Source organism: Anopheles coluzzii, chromosome 3 (assembly GCF_943734685.1).
Source record: "Anopheles coluzzii chromosome 3, AcolN3, whole genome shotgun sequence".
Classification (NCBI taxonomy): Eukaryota; Metazoa; Arthropoda; class Insecta; order Diptera; family Culicidae; genus Anopheles; species Anopheles coluzzii.
The window spans coordinates 44,545,971-44,570,201 of record NC_064671.1 but is presented as its reverse complement, the minus strand read 5'-3'; the positions used below and the strand labels follow the sequence as shown (position 1 = coordinate 44,570,201).

The 24,231-nt window shown below is 44.2% G+C and overlaps 1 protein-coding gene across 2 annotated transcripts in view; it reads right to left on the bottom strand.

Moving 5' to 3' along the window:
- The window catches only part of LOC120956620 (protein naked cuticle homolog), a 45,403-nt gene extending 21,604 nt beyond the window's left edge, over positions 1 to 23,799 (bottom strand). Inside the window, exons 1-2 of one of the 2 annotated variants that reach the window (XM_040378244.2) lie at positions 23,606 to 23,799; positions 21,773 to 22,521 (exon numbers count right to left, since the gene is read on the bottom strand). In XM_040378244.2, the coding sequence (XP_040234178.2) occupies positions 21,773 to 21,836 (64 nt within the window). In that variant the 5' untranslated portion in view covers positions 21,837 to 22,521; positions 23,606 to 23,799. The other variant, XM_040378245.2, reaches the window with a different exon arrangement.
- Between the last annotated feature and the right edge of the window lie 432 nt (positions 23,800 to 24,231).

Below are 24,231 nucleotides of genomic sequence, written 5' to 3'. Positions count from 1 at the left end.
CGTTGTATACACTCGACAATGTACTCAGTTTTGTGACAAAAAAAACATTTACATACTGCAAATTACTCGCCCAAAACAGAATGATGAGTTTTTGTCACAAAAGTCGTTACAACTATTTGCGTATTGGTTATCGAGTTTAGACATACCTGTAAATGAAAAGCGTATAAAAAATGTGATTAGACATTTATATAAGAATCGATGTAAACAATATTTTTATTTTTAAAATGTTAAAATGTAGTAATCATTGAGATACTGCTCAAAATAATTCAACCAACGAAAGAAAGAAGGACAAACGACATCCGAGCCAAAGTAAAAGACAGCTTCCGGAAGGTCAAACCGAATTATGTAAAAACAGGCCAACGACGGAATGTGTTATGCATACACAATTTCGATCCTGAGAGCATAATGAAAGCTCGGTAAGGAAAGAAGTAGAGTAAACTAGAGGAACTGTTCCGACTATCAATGCTACAACGTGCAAGAGAATGCTTTAGCAAAGGAAGAGTACGAAACAGGAACAGGAAAAAATATCTACATTAAAAGAAGGACCTCGGGGGACTACGAACAGCTAAGGATGTTAAAGTACTCTTCAAAAAACGCTCACGTAGAGCTGGGCCAATGTGAATACTAATGCGGACGCTCCTACGGGAGACCATTGCTTTTAACAAGTCATACGAAAGTAAGTACACACAAGCTGTCGTTAGGGATAAATACTAGGCTCGCCCACCGAGATGCTGCAGACCAAACTTATCATAACAAACCGGTGACCTACAAAGCAGCCATTTTTAGCTTAAGAACCCCCACTTTTCCATACTAAAGACCTTATGGAAGTAATAAATCCTCGTACGATATATTTTCAAGCAACCAGGTTGTATAAAATCGTTGCAACTAAATCGCTGAGCGGATCAAGATACTAGAAATTTGATTTGAAGATGAATACTGTGTTTAATATGTACAACTTAATAATGGGCATACAGAAGAAAACTATAATAAATTGTTCAACCCATATTATCAAATTCAAAACGGACATGAATAAAACGACCATTATTACTTATCCACTATTTTTAGCTTTACTCATCTTGGACTTCTGATAACAGTGGTAGATTTTATATTTGCTATTTTTTACCTCCTTTTGTTGGCAGTAGTTGAATAATTTGTCTTTTCCAGTTACAAACTCTATATTCGCGAACTAAAATCGGTCCCTATTGCCTAGTTGATTTATCAAACTGTAGTCCAAAAAACTCCCAAAATAAACAACGGACTATATATTGTTCATTATTGTCATTCTTTCTAGTGTTTACCCAATAATCTGCTGGTGACGAAAGAATGATGGAAGTATCTCAGTGATGAAAAAATCAATACCACTAGCTATGTAACGACGCATTCGTCTGAACATAACACCTTCCATTCCTCGCCTTCCAAGTCCAATGGTATGAATTTGGTCATCGTCGCTTCACGCTAAAGTCATCGTATATAGTGTACCATTATCGTCGGATATCCGGATACCGGATGGCGACAACCATCCAGTGAGGTGCAACAATCCATGCCATGGCAAAGGAAAACCCAATCAACGACAAAGCTCCAGATCCGCACAAAAATCCTCTCGTGCAAAGATCTCCAACCTCCAACAAAGACCTGTCCGACAATTACTGACGCATAGAGCGATCAGCACAAGGCGGTAGGGTTAGAGTTTATTTACCGTTTGGAGCTCGTAATTACATTTCCATCACGATGCCGTTCAAAAACAAAAAAAAGTACACATCTCCGGGGAAGAGCGGCTGTCAGATGTGACTGATTCAAAGACGAATGCAGACAGGGGGAAAACGAACCCAGGAGAGAGAAAAAGAAACACAATTCCTCAACCACACACACACACACACACACACACACACACACACACACACACAAATAAACACAGAGCAACGAACAGGTCCACGGACAAGTGAAGAGTTTCATCTAGCAATAGAAGAAACCCCGCCGGGAGCGCTATTGGTGAAACTTTCCCGCTAGAGATACGCCGGGAATGACTGAGAAGCAAACCCTTAAAGGAAACGCCAATACTTTTGTACTTCACCATGCTGAGTGTACGGCGAGTTCGATCTCGCAATTTCAAGAGAAAGAGTAATAACGGTATAGAAAAGACCACAACGAAGGCATATTGGAACGATGATGGCAGCGGAAGCCTATAAGAGGAAGAGGTAAAGGGAATATTGACGGAGACGGCAATCAACGACGACCACCTGCAGACAGAAACTACGAGAAACTGCATGTCGGCTCGTCTATTGTGGTCAGTGGTCGTACAAGTAATCTGGTATCGTTGGATGTTGTACGGAGTTTGTGGACACCTTTGCATATAAATCAAGTACAGCCGACGTCTGAAATTGTACAGCATCAGCATATACAATGCCACAAATGAAGTTGTATCGGGCATGTTTTGCATTTCAAAACAACGTACAAATGGCTATGGCTTGTTGAATATGAGCAGACAGCAAAAAGGTTTTTGTGTTTTCCTCGCTTGTCTAATACATAAGCAACTTTCTTAGATGGAAATATCACTCACACAATCAACAAATTACGCTCATTGCTGGTTACTATAATACACATTTCTATTGTATAGTTTGCAAGAATCATATCTTTCTATTTCAATAAATTGTTAAAAGCAAGTCAGGACAGCGTTTGAATGAAAAAAAAATCCAACACACAACGCAAAATGCTGAATACCACCCAAGCTGTCCAATCGTAGCTAATGTTTCCAGCAGGCGATTTCCTAAGGGATTTTCGAAGAAAATTAGTCATCCATACAAAACCCTACAACTTATCACCATTCTCTTTTCAACGATCCCACAGCATCGATTTCTGTGAAGGCACCGAAACTGTCCAGGTCAAAATCTAGGGTTTGTAAAGAAAAACGGCATCGCCATCTGTTTCCAGTTCCATCGCCATTTACGAACTGTTGTACAGTAGAAACTGTACTGATTCATAGCACTTGTAAATCTATAAAGAGAAGGAGTCAGCCCTGATTTTCGACATTTGAGTATTTTACGGTATGTATACGGTATTTTATGTGTGGGATAAATTTCGTCAGTTATTCCAATTTTTGAATACAGTACGAACTCACTGGTTGAACTTCGATTCCCTGCCAACTATTGAGTATGTGCTTTGGCACGTTTTTCCATACAAAAATTTTCTGAATTTTTTCTACAAGACATGAGATTTTTGTTAATTTTTCAAAAACCGGGTTTTCGATACAAACGGATGCTTTTTAATTTAAATGTCAGCCAACTATTGAGCGTTAAACTGAAAAGCATGCCAACTAAAAAGCGTTCAACTATTGAATTTTGTACATATGAAAAAATGGAACTTCTAATATAGGATGTTCACTCATACGATGAGAATCATACACAAACGTACAATGTATGCTAAATGATTGTATAGATGTCGAATAATGAAAAACAATAGGGTTACATGTATTTGCATAACACCGGGTGTCAGTTACGACCGTGTTTATTTGCTATGAGTAACAAGATCTATACAACAGAGAGCGGAAGCATCCAGACCCATGTAAACGAATTAATTATAATTTAGTTCTCCAATCATTGTTTCTATGCGTCCTACCAGACGGTCATAATAATTAGACACAGACACTAAGCTCTTATCTGTCACATCTTCATCTTCGATCACCTCTAGTAGCTCGCGCCGAGACCGATGAAAGAATGTTGCAATCGTTGGGTTCAGATCGCGCAACTGCTCCTTCGATAGTTAATATCGCCAACAATTAAGTAGTATAACGACCACCTCACACCGACCGTCACAGCTAAATGATAGGTCTCCTAGATATACCGGTGTTGTCGCTGACAAGAAAAGTGGTGATGGCGGTACGCAACAATTACTACCCCCGGTTCACCTCATTCCGCGCTGCTGTGATTACTGCGGCCTACCACCGAAGTTGCAACAGCAAAACATGAGACTACCACTGTGGGAGAGGATTGCGTTACGCATGGGCACGTCCACCATGAAACACCAGCCAGCCTCAGGGTGCGTCCGCTCGACCGGACGATTATAATTGATATCAAACCCCATGTATAGATGGGCCCGGCTCTACGCATCCGGTATAGCGTACCAGCATTATGCGCGCTGCACCGGTGCATTTCCCACCACTCGTCCAATAATAACGCCCGTCGGTGTGTATATCCGATGTCCGACATTCTACCGGATACTTTTTATCCAGCATTTCAATCACTGTGGATGGTGGAGTGTGTGTACAAAGATGGTGCTTGCACAAAACAATTTGTGCAACGGCACGCCAAGGTGTGGCTAATTGAGATGTAGCGCTTGGTGTTCGGGGGATATTACGGGTGAAATTGATATAATTAGCAAGCTGATGAAGAATGATGGTATGACGATTGGAAGCGATTTGTTCCGGGCGATGCCCGAAGAGGATCCGGTTGCGGACATGCTTTCGTAAAGATAGAGACACCAAGCAATCTTACATTTGACAAATGGAAACATATCGAACATACTCTAGACGTCGTGAATTTAAAAAAAGAGACAGGCTTTGAAAAGAAACGTGTCGCAACAAAATGATAAACATAATTTTACCTACTTTTTGACTTGTGAAATACGTTTATTGTTCAAAGAGTATTCAAAAAATCAAATGCGCATAAGGCAAATGTTAAAGTCTCATTTTATACATTTACTCATTAATACATCATGACGGGTAAGTTGTTAACTTAAGTTTTTGACTGTACCACGGGATCAGTCTTTTATACATTCATTGATATATAACAACCGGTCATTTTATACAAATCAATAATAAACAAAGTAGGCCCCCACATTTAGAATAGTTTCAGACTGGCAGATGAAAATAATCCTTAAATTGATTTGAGTTCCAACAACACGACAGCAACAATAATAATAATAATAATAATAATAATAAAATTATGAGAATGAATGAAAAAACTATCATAAACCAGATAAGAGGTATTGTTTTGATACGAAAAATAAAGCGAATATCTTCATGGCACAGTATTGTGAAGAGTGTTTCCCTCAGACCATTGCATATTTCATAAGCACCAGGCATTACTGTTATGGAGCAACACCGTCCAGTCAAGCAGATGAAAACCAGAAACTTCCGGGATAACCTTTGGGATAACCAAACATTGACTCGAACGAAAAGCACCAGTACCCGATTCTAGGTCGAAGAAAATAAAATACAATCTCGATTTCCGGTGCATTTGTATATAATGCATTTTTCATTGCACTGTGTTCGATGCAGATTGGAACTGTTTTCTAAATCGGTCAATACAAGTCCTATAAAAAAGTATTGAATAAATAAATAGCCCATTCTCTTGTAGTTACTGTTGTTTGTATTGAAGATTTGACCTCTTATCTGCATGTCGTATGTAGTCACTATTACTCATACAAAAAATAGGTGGTGACGTTGTTTTATAAAACAATAACAATCAACACTTACTGCGTGCGAGTCTAATAGCATAATGATAAATATGTAGTTATGCTTTTCATTATTGTAATAGCTTTCTCATAGCAACTTGTAGTAAGTTGATCATTGAGTAAGTACTGATCATTTAACGATTAAAAAGGATGAATGTTAAATCACCGTTACCCAAAATTGACGGTCAAATCAAGCTGGTGTTTTGGTGCTTCACTGTTCACTAAAAGCACTATTTTGCTCTAGAGCTAATTTTCGGTCGTTTCGTTCCATTTCGGAGCAACCAATAATTAAACACAATCCAGAACTAAAGCCGAAACTAATACCGAACCGTGACGAATCAACCGAAATGGGAATTTTTACAACGACGTCTGAACAACAGTCCTAGTTCTCCTTCTTCCAGCCGCTGCCCTTGGATAGCCGCTACAGCAAGGGAAACGGCTTCCTAGCCCGATGTGCGCGGTTGAGAAACAAAACATTTTTTTGTATTTACTGCCGAGGTGAAATCAACGACACAAACGTTTAGCCGTTACGCTTGAACAGGAATACCATCTGTGGCGAATGATTTCGTTAGGTTTCGCTCAAGTCGGCAGAGGATCAAACGATCTGTGAAACCGGACCGTGTGTTATTGATAGATAGCCACAGTTCAACCATCTTTTTTTTCAAGTTTGGCCAATATATATTCATCCATGCATGCCGACAATACTAAAATAATACAATACTATAATAATTAGGTTTGCAGTAATAAACAAAGCACTTAAACACAACCTTTGGCTTTAATCCTAAGTTCACCAACAACTTATTTTTCTTGTTATTCGCCATTTTTCATATAGCATAAATCGAGCAAAAACGCAACCACGACCGGAGCTGCAAATAGTAGCAGCAGCCGCGGGTGTATCAATCGTACGATCACAAATGGTCGAAAAGTAGTGGTCTAAGTGTAGCGGCACACAACACAGCGCGGCCTGCCAGCTTACCGGTATAGGTGTAAGACATTATACAGCCGAGCCTGCACACAGCAGAAACTGGAGAAACACGAACAGCCTCGCGTTGGACGGTGAAAATGGGGAGAGAATGCACGCGAAGGGTGCATTGGTCCATAATGGCGGAAAACATTAAAAGCCTCTTTTGGTCGATCGAAGCGATTTGGAACGGGACCGTAACACGTGCATACATGCAGGAAAGAGAACCAGAGACAACGAGAGTGAAGAAAAAAGGCAACAAAATCTCGCTGGAGTGGAGGACGACGACGGCATCCGACCAGCGCTGTGGAAGAGGCAGTGGTCGAATGCAGAGATAAAAGCGCACAGCCGAACTGACCATACGAGTGCGGCTTGTTTTTTTTACGATCGGAGAGGGGGCCAAAGGTTCCTCATAACTTGGCATCAACCAGATGGAGAAGCGGAAAAGATGCTATGCTATGGCGAACCGAAAATACTGTGTATATTTGATTGTAAGCAGATGCAAAGGGTTCCAATGAACTAACTATGAACCTATGGCAAAAATTTCTTATTGTCAAGAGCAACTTGTATACGAAAAAGGTAGCTGCACATTTTCGACCATTCTAATTTAATGCTCACAATCGTCAGACTTTCCTACACATACTAACAGTCTGTTCTGCTTATATTTTTAAAAATCACACACTCAATGGAACGAATGACACCAACACAAATAGTAATTCTGAAAATAAACAACATCCACCAAACACATGATCCAAAGCAAAACAACTATCAAATAACAAATAATAAAAAAAAGTTATTCTAATTGTAGAGCGAGTAATTGATCCGCAAAATATGCAAACGAACACACTCAGCCTACACCATGCAATAGTAATCCACCTTGTTTTTTCTCTCATTAAACGTGTGAGAGTGTTGGTGTGGGCCATAACGCGGGTTTCAAATCGTACCGCCAATCCGCGAACCTCATGGCGGCCCGGCCACAAAAACGCATTAAAGAGCACAGAGTTCGCTTTACAAGCGCAACGGCGCACACGGGGAACGCAGCAATAACCCGCGCGCGAGGAGGATCGATGTGATCGAGAGCTGCGAGCAGGGCGAGATGAAACATATTTACGCCGAGCGAGTGAATGGGAAAGGCACATTTATTTAAACTCTCGAAAAAGATTCAAAGGGTTACACCGCCGACGTGCGCACCTTCCTTCACTCCCTTGAAGCCCCACCAAGCACACTCTCACACCACACACCAGGCTTTGGGCAACCCCGCGCATGGATGCTGGAGCGAACGGGGTTCACGGTTCCAAAGATGTACGAGAGCGCAGGCTGGAGGTGGGTGCACGGGAAGGAGCGCACAGAATGGGAAGCGGCCAACTGGCAATGGCGGCGGCGGATGATGCTCTATTGCCGCTATATTGCTTGTGCGCCGTTGCCGCGCAGATGATGGCATTGATCAAGCGACGATCGGCATGAGATCTTACCGGGGGTCGGCCGATCGGCGGGTGAGAAGCAAAAGAGAGCAAGGCAAAGAAAAACGGGAGAGAAAAAAAAACCGTCGTATACCGACAGGCACCATCAGGGAAGGTTAAACCTTCAAAGAACGCACGGGCCGAAACTCGTGGGGATTGAAGGCGGGTGGAAAGGCACCACTGCATAAGAAATTCATCGTTTCATCTCGTTGGCCCCGCTGGAGGATGATTTCGCTGTGCACGCTTCATCGATTTTCCTTAAGCGGGCGATCCCATCCAAACCCGATTCGATTCGCCTTTTGCGGGAATGAAATGGAAACACATTTCAAACTTTGAGGAAACCTTTTGCAAAAGAACAATCATCACAGACACCGGCAGTTTCTAGCGTTGTTTTGTTGTATCTAATGCTATCTGTCGCGCAGCCTTTTGATCCAAAATAAGGTTAGGGACACCGAAGGTGTGTTACAAATGTTGTAGTATGTCATGCGGGACGTGTTTGTTTATTACAAAACACGCAAAAACTAATCCTATTTCCGTAAGCGTAATATCAACTCTTTGGCATCTTATTGCACGTAGTGTTCCTCCCAAATCAGATAACTTCAAAAGAGAAATGTCATTACATGTTTTGAAAATATTTCAGCTGCCTATGACTGAGGAAAATTTAATAGAAGGGTTTGTTCATTATTTTCGAGACATGCAAAAGCTTTCCATAGCATTGGCTCTCCAATTCTCTTCTCGTCACCACGCATGTTTCATGTGTCGCCTTACACCTCATCGCTCATCAGTTTTGTAGTCTTACGAAGCCTTTGCGGCACAAAAAAAATCCTTACAATGGACACTCTAAATCTAAAATTTAAAACATTCCTATGAAAGGCACCCCACCACGTAGGCCACACTGTAAGCATGATCTCTTGAGGACCAGACCCCGCTAAGCCCTCCTAACGAAAAAAACAACAACGTATACGCTTCACCACTTTAACGACCCAGGGCCTCAGATAACGTTCTCTTGCGGCCAACCAAACGGCCGTATACGGCATACAGCAACAAACGCGGTTCAATCTGAGCGCGGCAAGTATCAAAACCGAATAATTTGATTCTGTGTTCATCTCTCGCTCGTAATCGAGACCGGCGGAACCGAGGATGCACGAGAATCACTGCATCTCTATGCTGGCTCCCTCCCCAACTGAGGCAGGATGATATGGTGGTGGTGGTGGTGGGTGTGCGAGATTTTAATTAACGGTAATCAATTAAAATTCCCTTCAATTTCCCGCGATCACTTCACCGAACCTCTGGAAAGACGACAGGCGGAGGGCCGCGATTGACGCGCCGGTGCAAGGTTTTTGATATCCACAAATGGAATCTCGTCTTCACCTTCTTTCTTGGCAACTTTCAAAACGAATAAAAACTCGAACCGAGAAGAACGGTGGGATGAAGCAAAAGCAGAAAACCGATTCAAGATAATAATAATAAAACAGTCATCCGCTGCCAGCGACCCACGGCCATGGCCACCCCTATCGACAGAAAGGACACGGCGGCAGTGCTGGAGCTGGGAGAGTGTTTCACGTTCATTACGGGCAGCATCTCAGCCACCGCCCAAACTGGCAGGCCGCCCGTAGACGCGTACAGTCTGGCCAAACAACACAGTTGTGCGTCCATTAAACGACAATAATCGTCATTAACTTATATATCGCAGCGCTCTTCAGCGCGTTTGCCGCCACTATCGCATGAGCGTTCCGGGAGTGCCGCTATACGAACACAGCCAGAAGAGGGAAACGCACTAATCTAGAGTTCTTCCTGGTTTGATGAATTTTGGACCGGCGCGCCTTAAAGTAAGCGCGTACAATAGATCTTTTTTGTATGTGTGTGTGGCATTCTTATGTGCGGCAAATGCGGCCATTAATGTGTATTCTTCACCCCCTTTTTAAACCGCTTTAATCCGTCCTCCGCCATGTATTTATGACCACCGCCGTATGTCGTAGTAGTTTTGGCCGCTTCATTCTTCGCGTCGTTGTGCACACACAAATCGGACGTTGAACCGTGGCAGATGAAAAGGAGAACAACACTCTTGCTCACCTGTCACTGTAAAGCAGTGAAAAAAGGTCGTGGAAATGGAAAAATGTTGTACTTATTGTCGAGAAGATAGTTGCTGATATGAAACGCGGTTGAACCTGTCCTCCGTCGAGTGATGCAAAAAGATGGCCACATGTTTTCGTTGATTGTTAAGCTTACCTGCAAATAAACGTAAGATTAGGAAGGAAATACGGTTAAAACTTGTAATGAATAGTGGTGTTTATATCATCTCTTTACTCAACATCGCTTATATTTTGGGTCGGTGCCACGATAAAGCGGTAAAACCTCGAAAGTACGATAAATCCTCGAAATCCTCGAAGTCGAATTTGATATTTGAAACGCTAAACGAATATTTGAAATCTGTAAACTAGTCTCTTCCCTCTAAAAGAATAAGAAAAGTATCCAAATAAAAATATACAACATTTATTTATTATACTACGAGCCTGTTGTGAGCGTCTTTAAACTTGAGATTGTGATCATAAATAGATCGTAAAAATACTTATAATTTTGATATGGCAAACACTCAGCGATGTATTCAACATTCCATAACACTAAGCGCATTCGCTTCAAACTTTAAATCTTACACTATCACAATGGGCAATAATTCAATAACCACTGGAATGTGTTCTGTGTCAGACTCTGCCAGTGCCGTTCCCAACTATTACAACGACCATCCATGATTAACCACTCCATGCAACTTAATGCAACTTACCATCAGGTACCCGAGACTAACCCCCGAAGGTACTACTGCCATAGTAGTGGGAAGAAATCGGCAAGGGGAAAAAAGAGCAAAATCGATCAATTAAAACCCCGTCTAATGGCACTATTTCGCATGCCTGAAACAACAATAACTATAAATTGCGCACATTATCGCGCCAACACGGCGGAATAGCGATTGCAAACTTGGTTGGCGCCGCCCCACAGCCACAGCAACTACTCTCTGCTCCACAGAGTAGGCCCAGGTCTGTCTGTCGGTCGGCGCAGCGGGCTTTGATGTGAAAAGGAGGAGGACCCCTCGAGAGGAACGGTGAGGCGGAGTGCTCGCGTGCGCGGCTATATCTTCCGTGCCGACAATCTACGTTACATCGCTCGTTTCACCTATAGCAAGGTTTAATGACCACGGGGCGGTGTTTGGCGGTGCACCAACCACCCATTGACGGTTGGCCGCAAAACATAAACCGCGTGAAGTAAGTAAACTATTAGACGCGCTATGGAATTGTTTTTAATTAATATTGAAACAACGCTCTCGGTTGATTGCGCGGGCGAAATGTGGTCCAGCAGCGCACATTGGGGCATCAGTCACAGCCAGGCACAGATTGTAATCGATTCAATGCCGCGTGATTGTGGACGAAAATTGTTGATTGAACAGTTTTAGCGTCGAATCTATTTTTAGATCAAAACGGCTATTTGTTTTTGTAAAAGTATAGAATATGAACCTTGCATGATTGGCATTAAGTTGTGTTAATGTTAGTTATTAAATTCTGTGTTTTCCAATCGTGTTATTAACACTGAAGCATAGCGAATCTACTTTTATATATGGTGAGTAGTTGAGAAAGAAAAAAGTTTTCCAAGCTCTGCAATATATTAAATCCTAGGTAAAAAACGTGAAAATGACTGGCCAAAGGCGTACACGTTTTTTTATTTCTACGTGTTACAAGTTGCTGAACACTGCTGAAGTGCCCAAGAGAACCGAGGAAGGCGGGAGTGTACATTCAAAAAAAAGAAACTCGACTGTTTGGATAGAAGATCTATGCGCCAGCGTCTACTACGCAAGCTTCACAGTCCATATAGGCGGTCGGTGAGAAGTGGTACAATATTTACCAAAATTCCATTTGAATAAGTCATCACCATTGCCACCCGAGAGCTTCATTTTTCCTTACCGGGAAGGTAAACAAGCGCACACCAGGGGCATACAGCGGCATCATGATGATGGGGAAAGGAGTTTTAACGGTATAAAGAACAAGCCAAAAATAAAGATAGAGAGTTAAATGCTACAGTAGAGTATAGCTCCACCATGGAACGGTTTCGCTGTAAAGTCTTTGATGGAATCCAAACTTGGATGTCGGAAGAGCCGAATGTCACTAGATCTTAGTGTTGAAATGGAATCACCGATTTTGTGATTATTTCGAGTTACGATGGCCAGCTTCGTTCGGAATACAAATTTCAAGGCATATAGGTAAAACTTAAATATACCTTCCATATCTCTTTTTATCAATTTTCATGCCTCTTTTTAAATTGCACAGCTCAGTCCATGGGTATTTTGCAAAGAAAAACCTGCTTTTACATTGCCAGTCGGGTTCAATTAATGTACTGGACCGTCTTCCCTAAGCACTATGAGATATTAATGATGCAAATATCAATACGTTGATGTCAATGATGCACATAGCTTGAATGTCTTTCGCTAGAACTATCTCATATCATAGCCTATGGAGCCTACCTTGTATAAACTTCTGTTAACTGTAAACTGTTTGCCACGTAACAACTGCAAAACGCAACTGCTAGCAACGCTTTCCAACATTCTTCGAAGACCTGCGTGTGCACATGCATGTAGGTGACGTGCGTGTCGAAGAATTTTAAGCCGCAAAAAATGGAGTGTCAAGCAAGGTGCATGAGCGTCAGCTTCTCGGTTTAGCTTGGGTGCAATCGCTGGGGCAACACGCAAGTGGAACGGTATTTTCACAACGACTGCAGATCAGAAGCACGCGATCTGCGATAGCTTTTCTGTAGCGTAACAACAGCCACCAAGGAGTGATGCGCATTTTGCACCTCACCATAATTATAACCCCGTTTGTGAGTACAGAGTCCCGGCAAAGGCGGAAATAGCTGCAGCTAAATGGCATCGTCACATTGGTAGCCCCTGTTGACGCGCTAGAAAAGAAATAACCATCAGCACTCAAATACGTGGATGCAAAAATGACCACAATATTTTTTGAGGTTTTGGGGAGTTTTTAAATAATTCTTTGTTTTTTCTAATAATTTATCGAACAACGTCATCCAAACCACGAACGAACACAACTCAACAGCCTCCGTCGTAGCTGGTTGACAGTTTCTTTGACCGAAAAAGGAGCAACTGTCACGTAGCCAGAAAGGAATGGACCATATGTCTTCGTCATGAAAAGTGCAAAACGTCAGCATTTACCGACGCATCAGTGACCATCATCACGAGGCAAGGGTATTAAGCAAATAAGGAAACGGCAGAACCAACCGAACGCAAGGTTGGTAACGAAGGTCCATCATTATAATTGTAGTTGTGTTCGAATTTCACCAAGCCGATCAAAGCCAGTACGATGGATTAACCTGAAGCGAGCAGGAATGTGGTTTTGCAGATATGTCGGGTTCTCGTTAAACCCCCCGGAGACGACGAAACAGCGGCAGTGCAGCCTGTTGAGTGACAGATGGATTCAATTTAACTGCAACGGAAGCGAGCGATTTTTTTCTTCTTTTTTTTTTTGTTCACATTACCTTTTCCATACGCATAATATATCCAGACTGGCAGACAGCGAACGCAAAAGAGATCTTGCCTAACGGAATCATTCACCATTCATCCATGCGGATCGAAAGCAAAGGGAAATAATAACGTTTTGGAAATGAAAAAAGCAACGCCGCCAATCGCGATACCTGTCGTAGATGCTGGCAGTTAGGAACAGGGGAAAAGAAAGAACTGGACAAGATACAATACCCAGACAGACAGGTCCTCGTGCGCTCGCCCGAAAACCTCGCTGCATTTGTTTGGGGGCCACCAGTGATACCGGAGTATAGCGAAAATCTCAAGATGCAATGTTTGGCGCGTAACCACCGAACGAATGGAAACAAATCTCAAGGCAAAATAAACCAGATCTCCTTGTTTACGACTCACCCCCCGGTCTTCGGTGACGGTTTTCTTTGCTCTCTTTATAAATTTCACATCCTCGCCAGAGCATCGAAAATCGAAGAAATATCTGGCAAAACGTGGCTCGTCTTTATTGCAACTAAGTCCGACATCGGTAAGAAACAAAAACACACACACACACAGAGGCCGCCTCAACAGTACACAAACGCGCTCAAGGCAGTCGCAAAGAACGCAGCAATGCTCTGCCATGCCAAAGAGGACGATCAGGCCATGGGGAAGCAGCTGGAGGTCAGCAAATTCAGCAGAGACATTTGCGGGACAAACTTAACAAAGCACGGCTTCTCAAAAAGACTTTGTGCAGCGGCCGCATCGGGCCACAACAAACAACACACAACCAGCAGCGATGTTAATTTTTTCAATACAAAATTCCAAACCAGCAAGTATGGCTGAAAAATGTGTACGACAATATAAAGCACTTTTGACGAGAGGCAAACCGCGTGCAAGAATGTGAGGCGGAAATATAATGCGTCGCCACGTCCCCAGTGTGTCGTCGTTTCCCAGTTCGCAGTGTTTCCAATTGAAGAACTGTCGATTATTGTGTCGATGCCCTGGGCCTGCCTGGTCCGGAGCATCCGACTTAGTGTGCACTACGGTCCGCGGGTCTATCCAGCCTCTTTTCCAAAGCCTCAACACAGAAAACAACTGGTTCCGGTTGCGTTCACGAAACGGTAATCAAGAAGTGTAGCGTTTTCTTTGTTGCTGCTCTCTTCATTAAAGCATTTGGTCACACTGCAAGAAATGATAACCTGACCGAGCAATTTTCATCGCAAGATGCTCCCACTTAAGCTCTTCCGTTTTCTGTTTTTTTTTTTAAATGCACATATGTATGCTTCATTCTGCCTATCGCGAGCGACTGTCGAGAGGAAAAATGTTAATCATATCCGCCAGCACTTTTGCAAGCTGCTGAAAAAAAAGAATGCATCTTTACTGCTTTTCTGCAGATGCAACAACTATCTGTAGGGCCAATGGACGCCAAAAAGGTGCCCAATATAGGAGAGAGAAAAAAACAAGCACCATCGTTTGCTGCAGCAGCACCATCGGCTTTTCATCGTTAATTGTAGGCTTTTGTGTAAGAAACAAACCGTTTCGCTCTCTCTTCTTGTTTTTCAACAATTTCTGGCAAACGTTTGAACTTTTTCGAAAAGCAGAGCAAAGAAAACTGCACGCGCTTGCCAGCTGTATATTTGAGCAATTTTACATTGGAATTGGATGTTACTTTTTGACCACAATGTCGGTAATGACTGTGAACAACAATGTTGCATAATCGTGTACCAGGAAATCAGTTCTGTTGGCGATTGGAACCACGAAACGAAAACCAACAAACACGTCAGTGGGGGGAGGGGATGAGGTTGTCCCTCCAAGACCACTTGCTATTTAGAACAAGCGTGTTGCAAACCTACCAGAATAGATGATTTATTAGCGGAAAAGCTATATATGACTGCTATAACTGAAGTATACAAACTATTTTTTTCTTCTTTTTTTTACTTAAGTGAATTATATTCACTGTTAGCTCTTAGAAGTATAAACCTTGTAGCTTTTAAGGCAAATAATTGTGTGCTTATAATTAACAAAATACACAAAACCACACGAGTTCCACACATTAAGGCCGGGCTACATTGATCGTACTCCGTAGTGTAATTTCGATATTCACTAGCGCATCTGGCGGCGGCTGGTGGAAGCTTTTTTTGGTCGTCCGGGGAATGGTCGTGTTGAATCTCAAAATTAATTAGTTTTTTCACCGTTTTTTTATGCGAAAACGACTAAAATACTTGCACAACATATTGATCTATCAATTACAAAGCTTTTCCAGTCCAGTTAAAGTGAAAAACATGGAAAAATAACGTATTTTCTGGAGCATCCCCAAATTGTTTGGAAAAATGCTTCGGTCAGCCGCCACCAGATGCGCTAGTGAAAATCAAAATTACGCTTGCGAGTACGATCAATGTAGCCCGGCCTTTACACATCTACATAGATGATCACTGGCAATGGTCCGGAAATTGTTCCACTTTCCACCACTTGTGCAAACTCTCTTTACCCTCTTATCTCGAAGCAACGTAACGTTCTTTTCAAAATTAGCCCTTCCCTTAGTTACGGATAAAATACTAATCATGCCAGGAGAGCAAGCTCAGCCTAACCCTTACCTTCCATGCAGCAATTGCAGCACAGAATCAGCGAACGCTCCCCCCGTCCTGCAGTACACCATGCGTACCATGTGGAACTATCGAAAGGAACCTTGGAGCAGCCACCACTGAGAGACCAACACAACACAAAAGACAAACAAAAGGCTACAATTTTCATCGCTTCCATATTTCAGCACCAGCAAGCAGTAGAAAGGCGATAAAGTTTTTCCCTCTGCACTGTGCGGAGCGCGCTGGCAGTGCTGACAAGCAAGAAGATGCAGGCACCGCAGCAGCGCGACTGAGCAGCAAAGAAGCTGGATGGGAGAGGATCGGTGCATCGGTGGCGTGCAGGACGGCGATGGGACCGGCACGGCACTTCAGCCCGTTCGCGCGGTTGTAACATTTTCCCCGGTGTAACCAGGCATCATTACCATTATCTTAATTTTCCTCACAGTTGCACTAATTTTCTGCCTTCTGCACAACGATGCATCCGATGCGCAAACGGGCAGCCGCACCTAGCGCGTTCCTAGAACGGGTGCAATCCGTGTAAAAAGCTTTTTTTTATTATTCTCTTTCATACTGTACAGGTAAGTCCCTTTTTGCAGGCAAGTGTTTTATAAAGTGGATGGAAACCCATACTCCCGTGTGCCGTTCTTGCTATGTCAAGGATCCCTCCTAGCATTAACATTAGCACTCTCAATATTGTGTCAATTGTTTGAGCAAAACAGGCAGTGTTTTATAGTCCAGCATACTTAAAAAGGCAATAACATTGTTTATTATAACGTTGTCGAGTTTCATATCCAACACCCATATAAGCACAAAACCACACGCACAATAAAGCTTTAAATATGCATGTTTCAGTAATATAGTTTTAGGTAAGCACTGTCCTGCGGTACAGTTGTCAATACGCATGACTCAATAACATGCCCGTCATGGGTTCATTCCCCGAATGGTCCGTCATCCCCTTATACGTAGGACTGACTATCTTTCCTGCTATGGGGGGAAATCAATAAGTCACTGAAAGCCAAGCCCACTAAGTGGTACAGGCAGTCCTTGAGCGACAACAGTTGTAGTGCCAAAGAAGAAGCGTTGGTCGAAACGAACTAGTATAAATGCTGATAGCATCATTTCCACTGTTAAAGTTTTACAGCGTAGCTTCCAACGAGTTACTTCGCGTTTTAGTTATGCGAAGATTAGGACGAACCAAATTTACAACATGTTTTTTTTTCTCATTTAGTCTACAAAATATCCACAAACCGATCGATCAAATGCTTCAAACGGTGATGCCCGGAACAGATGGTTTCGAATGGTGCCACGTTCACGTCCTACTCATTTGCTGTTTGCCCTCCCTCTCTCTTCCCTCTCCCTCTTCTTCTCTCTACCTCTCTCTCTCTTTCTCTCTCTCGTTCGACACCATTCCCTTCGCTTCCTTACTATTCCTAGCGATCATAATTCTATTCGGTCAACGCTTTTTTTATCGTATTGAATCCTATTGTTCGGACAGCTTGCTTCAAACCTCCACCAACAGGCATGCGAAGATCGGTTCAAACGATCGTCCTGATCACTTTTGATGCCGCCTTCTTTCCTCTGCTTCTCGACCACCAAAAACAAAACAAAAACGACCGGTGTGTGTTAATATGCGTACGGGTGCGTAAATGTAAAAGCCGCACCGAAAAAAAAGGTAAAACGAATTGTAGACTTCACCGCCAAACATTCACCATCCGGGTGTATTCAGGATGTGTAGAGTGTGTAGCAGCGGAGGAAGAGCAGACCGACAAGGTAAGAAACGGCTTTTGTCGGATGCCGTCCCATTCCACGGCATAAAGCATAAAAGCAAATACATACACACACACACGCATGCACGCTCTCGGCACATACATAGCAGCATACGGCAGGCTATCGATGACCGTTGAATATGACATAGAAACACACAGCGAGCAAGCAGAGCAGAGGGAAAAATCCTTCCCGTAAACCTAGAAAATGAAACGATCGAAGCTTAGAAGCGAAGAGGAGAAAACGGGATCGCTCCTGCCTCTCTCTCTCTCTCTCTCTCTCTCTCTCTCTCTCTCTCTCTCTCTCTCTCTCTCTCTCTCGCTTTCTCTTTCGCACTGTATGCGATCTTTCAACTCAGCCCAAGATGCGGTAAGAACGAATTCACAACAACAAAAAATCCCGAGAACGCACGTATCTTTTCCGTAACGTACCCTACTCCTCATCTATGCTTCCACGCGTTCACGGCTTCCTCTTTCATACTTTGCTTTCATCCACTTTTCATTTCACCATCCCTTTCCCCCACCCCCCTCCCCCCTGGTGTCTCGTCGTTTCCTTCTTTTTCGGTTCATGGAAGGCTGATGTTCCAAGACGCCAACAACGTGTGTGAAGAGATTGGTGAAAAGAAACATTAAGGAACGCCACTGTAAGATGGGACAGTGAGCAAGAGTGGGAGAGAAAGAGAATAGAGAAAGAGGAAGGTGTAAAAACTCGACGCAAATGAAGAAGAAGGGCAAGAAAACAACACAAAGCGCACCGAACGGCGAAGGTAAAGACACAAGCCGCAGCAAAGAAAGAAAAGCCAAAAATGAACGCAAAGAAGAACGCAGCCGACCCGACCCCTCCTGGTCCGATTCCGAAACATGCATCAAGGCAATGTAAGAGAGGGAAAAAAATGTAGAAGAAAAAAGTAAAGATAAATGTAAAAAAACAACAGTTTCACACACACACACACACACACACACACACACACACACACACACACACATACATACAGATCCACGTAAACACACACGCACGGCACGGCAGAAGTAGAAAGAAACCGAAAAGACATCCCGCGCGACTGCGCACTGTCTATTAAGGGGTGGGATGGATTCCAAGAGAGCCGCACCACACACGAGCGGCGGAAGGATGCTCCAGAGGGTGTGGTGCACGAAGGGTATAGCAGGGTAGGAGGGTTGATGGTCGGTCGGTCCAATGGAACAATTCCGAAAACGCGACCGAAATAGGAATGCCACCGAATGGTATGGCAGCACGGGGGCACACACATGTGTGTACGAGAGAACGGCAAGGGAGTGAAGGAAGGGGACGGGGAAGGCCGATGGGGCCGACGCGTAACCAATGGAACGAAACACGGAACAGAGCGGTCAAAAAGAATCGAAAAGCCCCGCGCAGACAAGGTGTTCGAGCGGGGACCGAAGTGAGCGGGACGCGATGGAACGAACGGGAAGGGACGGTGGTCAAACGGGGGTGCTTGTCTGGTTCCTCATACTCTATTCCCCGCACCCTCCATGTGGGCTGGCGAGGGGAAGAAGGGAAGAGAAGGGTGCTGAAGGGATGCTGAAGCCACCATGCACGCACTCGCTCGCGTCATAAACCGTCGAAACGGTCGAGAAAGAGCAAGAAAAGACACACACAGTAAGAGAAACGCCGAAAGATCACAGGCAGACCGAAACCCGGCACACCCGGCCCGCCCGGGTACGGGCGGACAGGGACGTAGGGTCCAAAGAAAGGAAGAAAGAGAGAGAGAGAGAATAACAATCGATGGGAGGGAAGCGAAAGAGAGAGAAAGACGGGAGATGAGATGAGTAAAATAGCTACCAGAAGTGGCACAGCAGCAGCAAGTGGTGGTCTTCAGGGGGTGAGTTGTTTGTTCGCAAATGCAGGAGCAGGACAGCGATTGCAGCAGCAGAAAAAGAGAAAAAGAGAGAGAGAGAGAGAGAGAGAGAGAGAGAGAGCGATCATCTGAAGGAAGAGCAGCATGATCGGACGCAGGCTAAAAACTTAAAAGAGAAAACCCATGCGTGAGAGACGGCCGACGGTGGGTGGACGAACACGCATGATAATGACGCTGAAGATCATCACACACACACACACACAAGCAGAGACACGCACACATACGCGGAACACGCACGCATCCATACGTGCCCGCGTGTACGCATAGTGCGGTAACTGCAGCAACCTTTCCTTTTTCTACCTTTTCGTTGCCGTCGTATTCCAATCTTTCCTTTCCCTACACAAGCCCGAGTGTTTCCGTCGGCAATCAACTTGTTGGATGACGGCTCCGGTTAAAGGCAGGGCTTTGATCACCCTACCCCACACATATCTCTTACTTTTCCCCCTTCTTCCCCCTTGAGGCAAACGATAACACACGAATGTTGCGTGTGTCGGTTGTATAGAAAGAAGAAAGAAAAAAACAGTCCGACCTTTTTCTATTCCGCCCCAAAGCTTCGTCCAAACTGACACCCATCGATGGAAGAGACCATCTCTGTTGGCAATAATAGAAAAGTCGTACCATTACATTGTAATGTGAACTATTAAATACTATAATACAACGAAAAACAATAGATAAATCGTTCGTTTTAGTACCGTGCCGTATCATTTCGAGCGAGCCATAAAAGATTAGCTAAACAGCCACAAAGCCCCGCAAACGCGGCTATATCCTGAACTACAACCCCTTTTAGCATCCTCCCACACACACACATCTCCCATCCTCCATCCCTCCCTCCCAGCCCTGTTCCGAGCGCTACTATAACTGGGTCAAAACCATCTGCCAAATCGGTCTACAGCAGGGCCACACAACAGGCACACGCTGCCGTAACGAAGAAAATGGCCTGCGGTGTAAAGAATGGCTCAATGTGCGATGGCGCGTTCGGGAGTGTGAGAGGTGTGAAAATTAACCACACTAACAGAACAGGCAGCGCCGTGGCCAGATGGTACTGCCGTCGCCGCCGCTGCCGCCGCCACTACTGCTGCTACGCAACGCACAAGCACAGCCGAACGCGCGCGCGCGCCATCTTTGATGAATGGGAGAGTGCACTCTTCTTTTTCCAAACAACCCCGGCAAACCCCAGCGCAAAGAGCCGGCAAAGCAACGTGCGTGCTATGGCACGCCAATTGACACCAAGGAACAAAACGCCATTTCCCCGCTTGCTCATGCCCTGCCTTGTTCCGGATCGACGCAAGGGGTGGTATTTTTTTCCGCAGCCATAAATTGGTTTTTGGCTGGCGTTTTCAGTCGAGCCAGTCACCGCTTTCATTGTTGTTTTCGTTGCTCCCACCCCAACGGCTGTTGTAGGCACCTCGTCAAAGCAAGCTGGTGGCAATAATAAGCCGTGCGAAGTAGAGAAGTTGCCTGGCCTTTGCCTCTTTGCCCGATAAGCGCTCGGTTTAAGGCTTAAGCTGAGCCTACTTCTCCCAGAGTCGGCAGGAATGGAAGGCAATTTTCTCCAACACCGATTCGAAGCAGTTCGGCGAAAGAGGGAAAATGTTGTGCCACCCTTGGTTTCATCACGTCATCCTTCCAACCTTCTTATCCATTATGGATGTACGGCCCATCGGAGACGCATTTGGCAATTTAAGGGAGAGAGGCGAAGGAAAGCACGAGGTTAAAGAGCATATCCTAAGCCGAGGGGATTATTCCCGAGCACACACTTTTCTTACCACCACCAGCAACGTTAAGGCAAAGCAGGCCGAAACGAACGAAGGTGGCACCACTTGGCGATGAATAGATTCTGCCCAGGATACATCAAAAAGCTTCCATTCAAAGGATCCATACCCATTACGGCCATCTTTCTTTCAGGGCGCGTTTCGTCTTTTCATGATCTGTATTTCTATTGGCGTTTTTGTTTTCTTCTTCTCTCGCTTTGATTGGTTGAGATGACTGATTCGACATTTGACAACTTGACACACAAATGGCGGTAGAGTAAATTGGGCACACCAATACCATTCGGTACAATTTATGCGCCGCCATATCGCAACTATACGCAGCGGCGGTTTGTGGTCGCGGTTGTGTGGAGATTGGGCCCACAACTTCTTGATAAGTGAACCTTACCTGTGAACTGTTTGTAGCCGCCCAGTATCTTGTGCTTCCACCATTTGACGATATTTCCTGCCATCGTGCCGGATGAAGGGGTGAGGGTGTTTGCCACGTTCACTGAACACACACACACACAGTATCGTCGCGCTTGCTTTATTCTGGCGGCGCGCTGTTCGATAACAGCACTTGCTTCAATTTCACTTTTGCTAACACTACACACTAAATGCGGGACGACGGGGGAGAAGGAGGAAGGTTTCTATGCGCTTTTCCTTGCCCCATAACATTCTCTAACTTTCCACTGCGCTCACTGTGCCACCGCTACCAACGGCACACGAATAAACAGACTCTCCCACACACTCACACTCATACACACATTCTCACAAAGCCCGTTGCCAACGAAACTCCAGATAACTATTTTCCCATTTTTCACTCGCCTGCCACACGGTGGTTGGCTTTACACTACACACTCAGGCGCCCTTGCAAGCTGCAAGTGACACACAAGGGGACTCTCTCCCTTCCAGCGCTCTACCCCTTTCCTCTTTCCTCTACGCGCTTTTTGTCGCACCATTCGCTGCTACACAACGCACACTTGGAATGTTGGCGGTAGCTTTTTTATCGAACTGCATCACACTTTACTTTCAAAACACACTTCTTCTGGGGGGTTCTCAGCTATTTTGGAGCACAAGATCACACACCACGATCACACAATCTGATCTTGTGTGCACACGGTTTTGGTTTGACAGGTGGTGCTGATGGTGGGCTTGCTGTAAAAAAAAGGGTTTGAAAACAATCAGCGAATTGCGAAACGAGCATGAAGAATGCCAAGACAGCTTTCAAGCAGTAGTTCGTACAGATTATGTTCTGTAGCATAGCAAGCCATAACATACTGTTTAGAGAATCGAAGTTTAGAGAATCTCTTCAGAGCACTGAAAAAATCACTCGTTTGTAAATGTTCAATCAATGCCCGAAGTCCGGATTTCGGCCTGCTAAGCACACACCGTAGTACGACCATCAACTTCCACATCCACTTACAAGATACAAACATTCGCTTCTTTTTTTCTAACCCCTTAAAATTGAGCGGGAATTGAAGTTGAAGATTGTTAGATATGCGCTGCTCTCTGCTTAGCTGAACGTGGCCACAAAACACAAGGCCTGTTTCGGTGTGTTGGTGCACATTCTTCTACCTGCACTCTGGTACTATTGTGTTGGTGCGGGCTGTGTGATTGTGGTGTGCGTGCCTATGCTGGCCTTTTTCCACCACACCGACAGCACACACCTCCCTCTCTATGCAGTGCGTGTTCGCAAGATTTTGCTTTTGTTTTGTTGTATTTCTGCCCCGTAAATTGTTTATGTTTGGCCAAAGACTTACACGATTTCATTAATTGTTTTGATGATTTTCGTTTTCCCAACTAGCGAAGCGGCGAATACTACACAACAGTTCGTTCTCAATTGACACTTTGTTGCTTCGCAAGACGATGATATAATTAGTGATACAGCATTTTGAAGGCGGCTTTTGCTGCCGAATATCTTCAAACTCGTTCCACTCATAAATATCTCAGCTTGTAATACGAACAATTCGAAAATGAACGCTCTGGACCAAACATCGTGCAACACCAACTCTCTGCACGTCTCTCACCATCCTCGGTGTCTGCATGTTAAACGATCAAGCGCGGCCAATTTACGGATACACGGCATATGTGCCATAATTTGCTCAAACACAAACTCAACACATTATGAATCAATAACTACGGGTACATCGTGATAAAATGATTGCTGTACGACGCATTGCTCAGACAACAAACCGAAGCAGTAAAAATAAACATTCGCTTCGTAGCCGCCAATAATCACCTTGGGTAATACACGTATAATACACAACACGCAGCAAGAAAATACGTTTGTTTTTGTTTGCAAGTCTCACGATAAACAATGGCGCACAGAGAATCGCTGTAAATAGCAAATGCGTGCAGCTCTTTTCTTCACTGGCATTAAAACCACGAGCACGACATGCCGTACGTCCGTACGCTACGAAAGTAACATCACAAATAAAAGAGAGCAAGCGAAACACGCAGTTGAATGCTCGCCTGTCGCTATCTCTTTTTCCTGCACGCTGTTCTCGCATGCTGTGTGCAGGCGTGTGTAAATGTGTGCGTACAGGGGACGCGATGTTTGCTGGCAGGCGTAGCGTAAGTGGGAAAGAGCAAGCTTCATGCGAGAGGGGTTCAGCATCTGTCAAGCTTCGAATGTTTCTCGCACACATATGAAACGGTCAGATTGGCGATGTGAAGTAGTCAACCTTGCGCCGTAAACGTATCGCGACAACGAAACAATTGAGCTTTTGAAGTTTGTAAGAGAAGCAGGAGCGTTGCGGACCTCATAGGTATTTTTATTTGTTTGCTAATATAATATTGAACGTTTAAGAAAATAAATATATCGTATGTATAACAAACTTAATTGCAATGCAGTAGTGTAAAAAA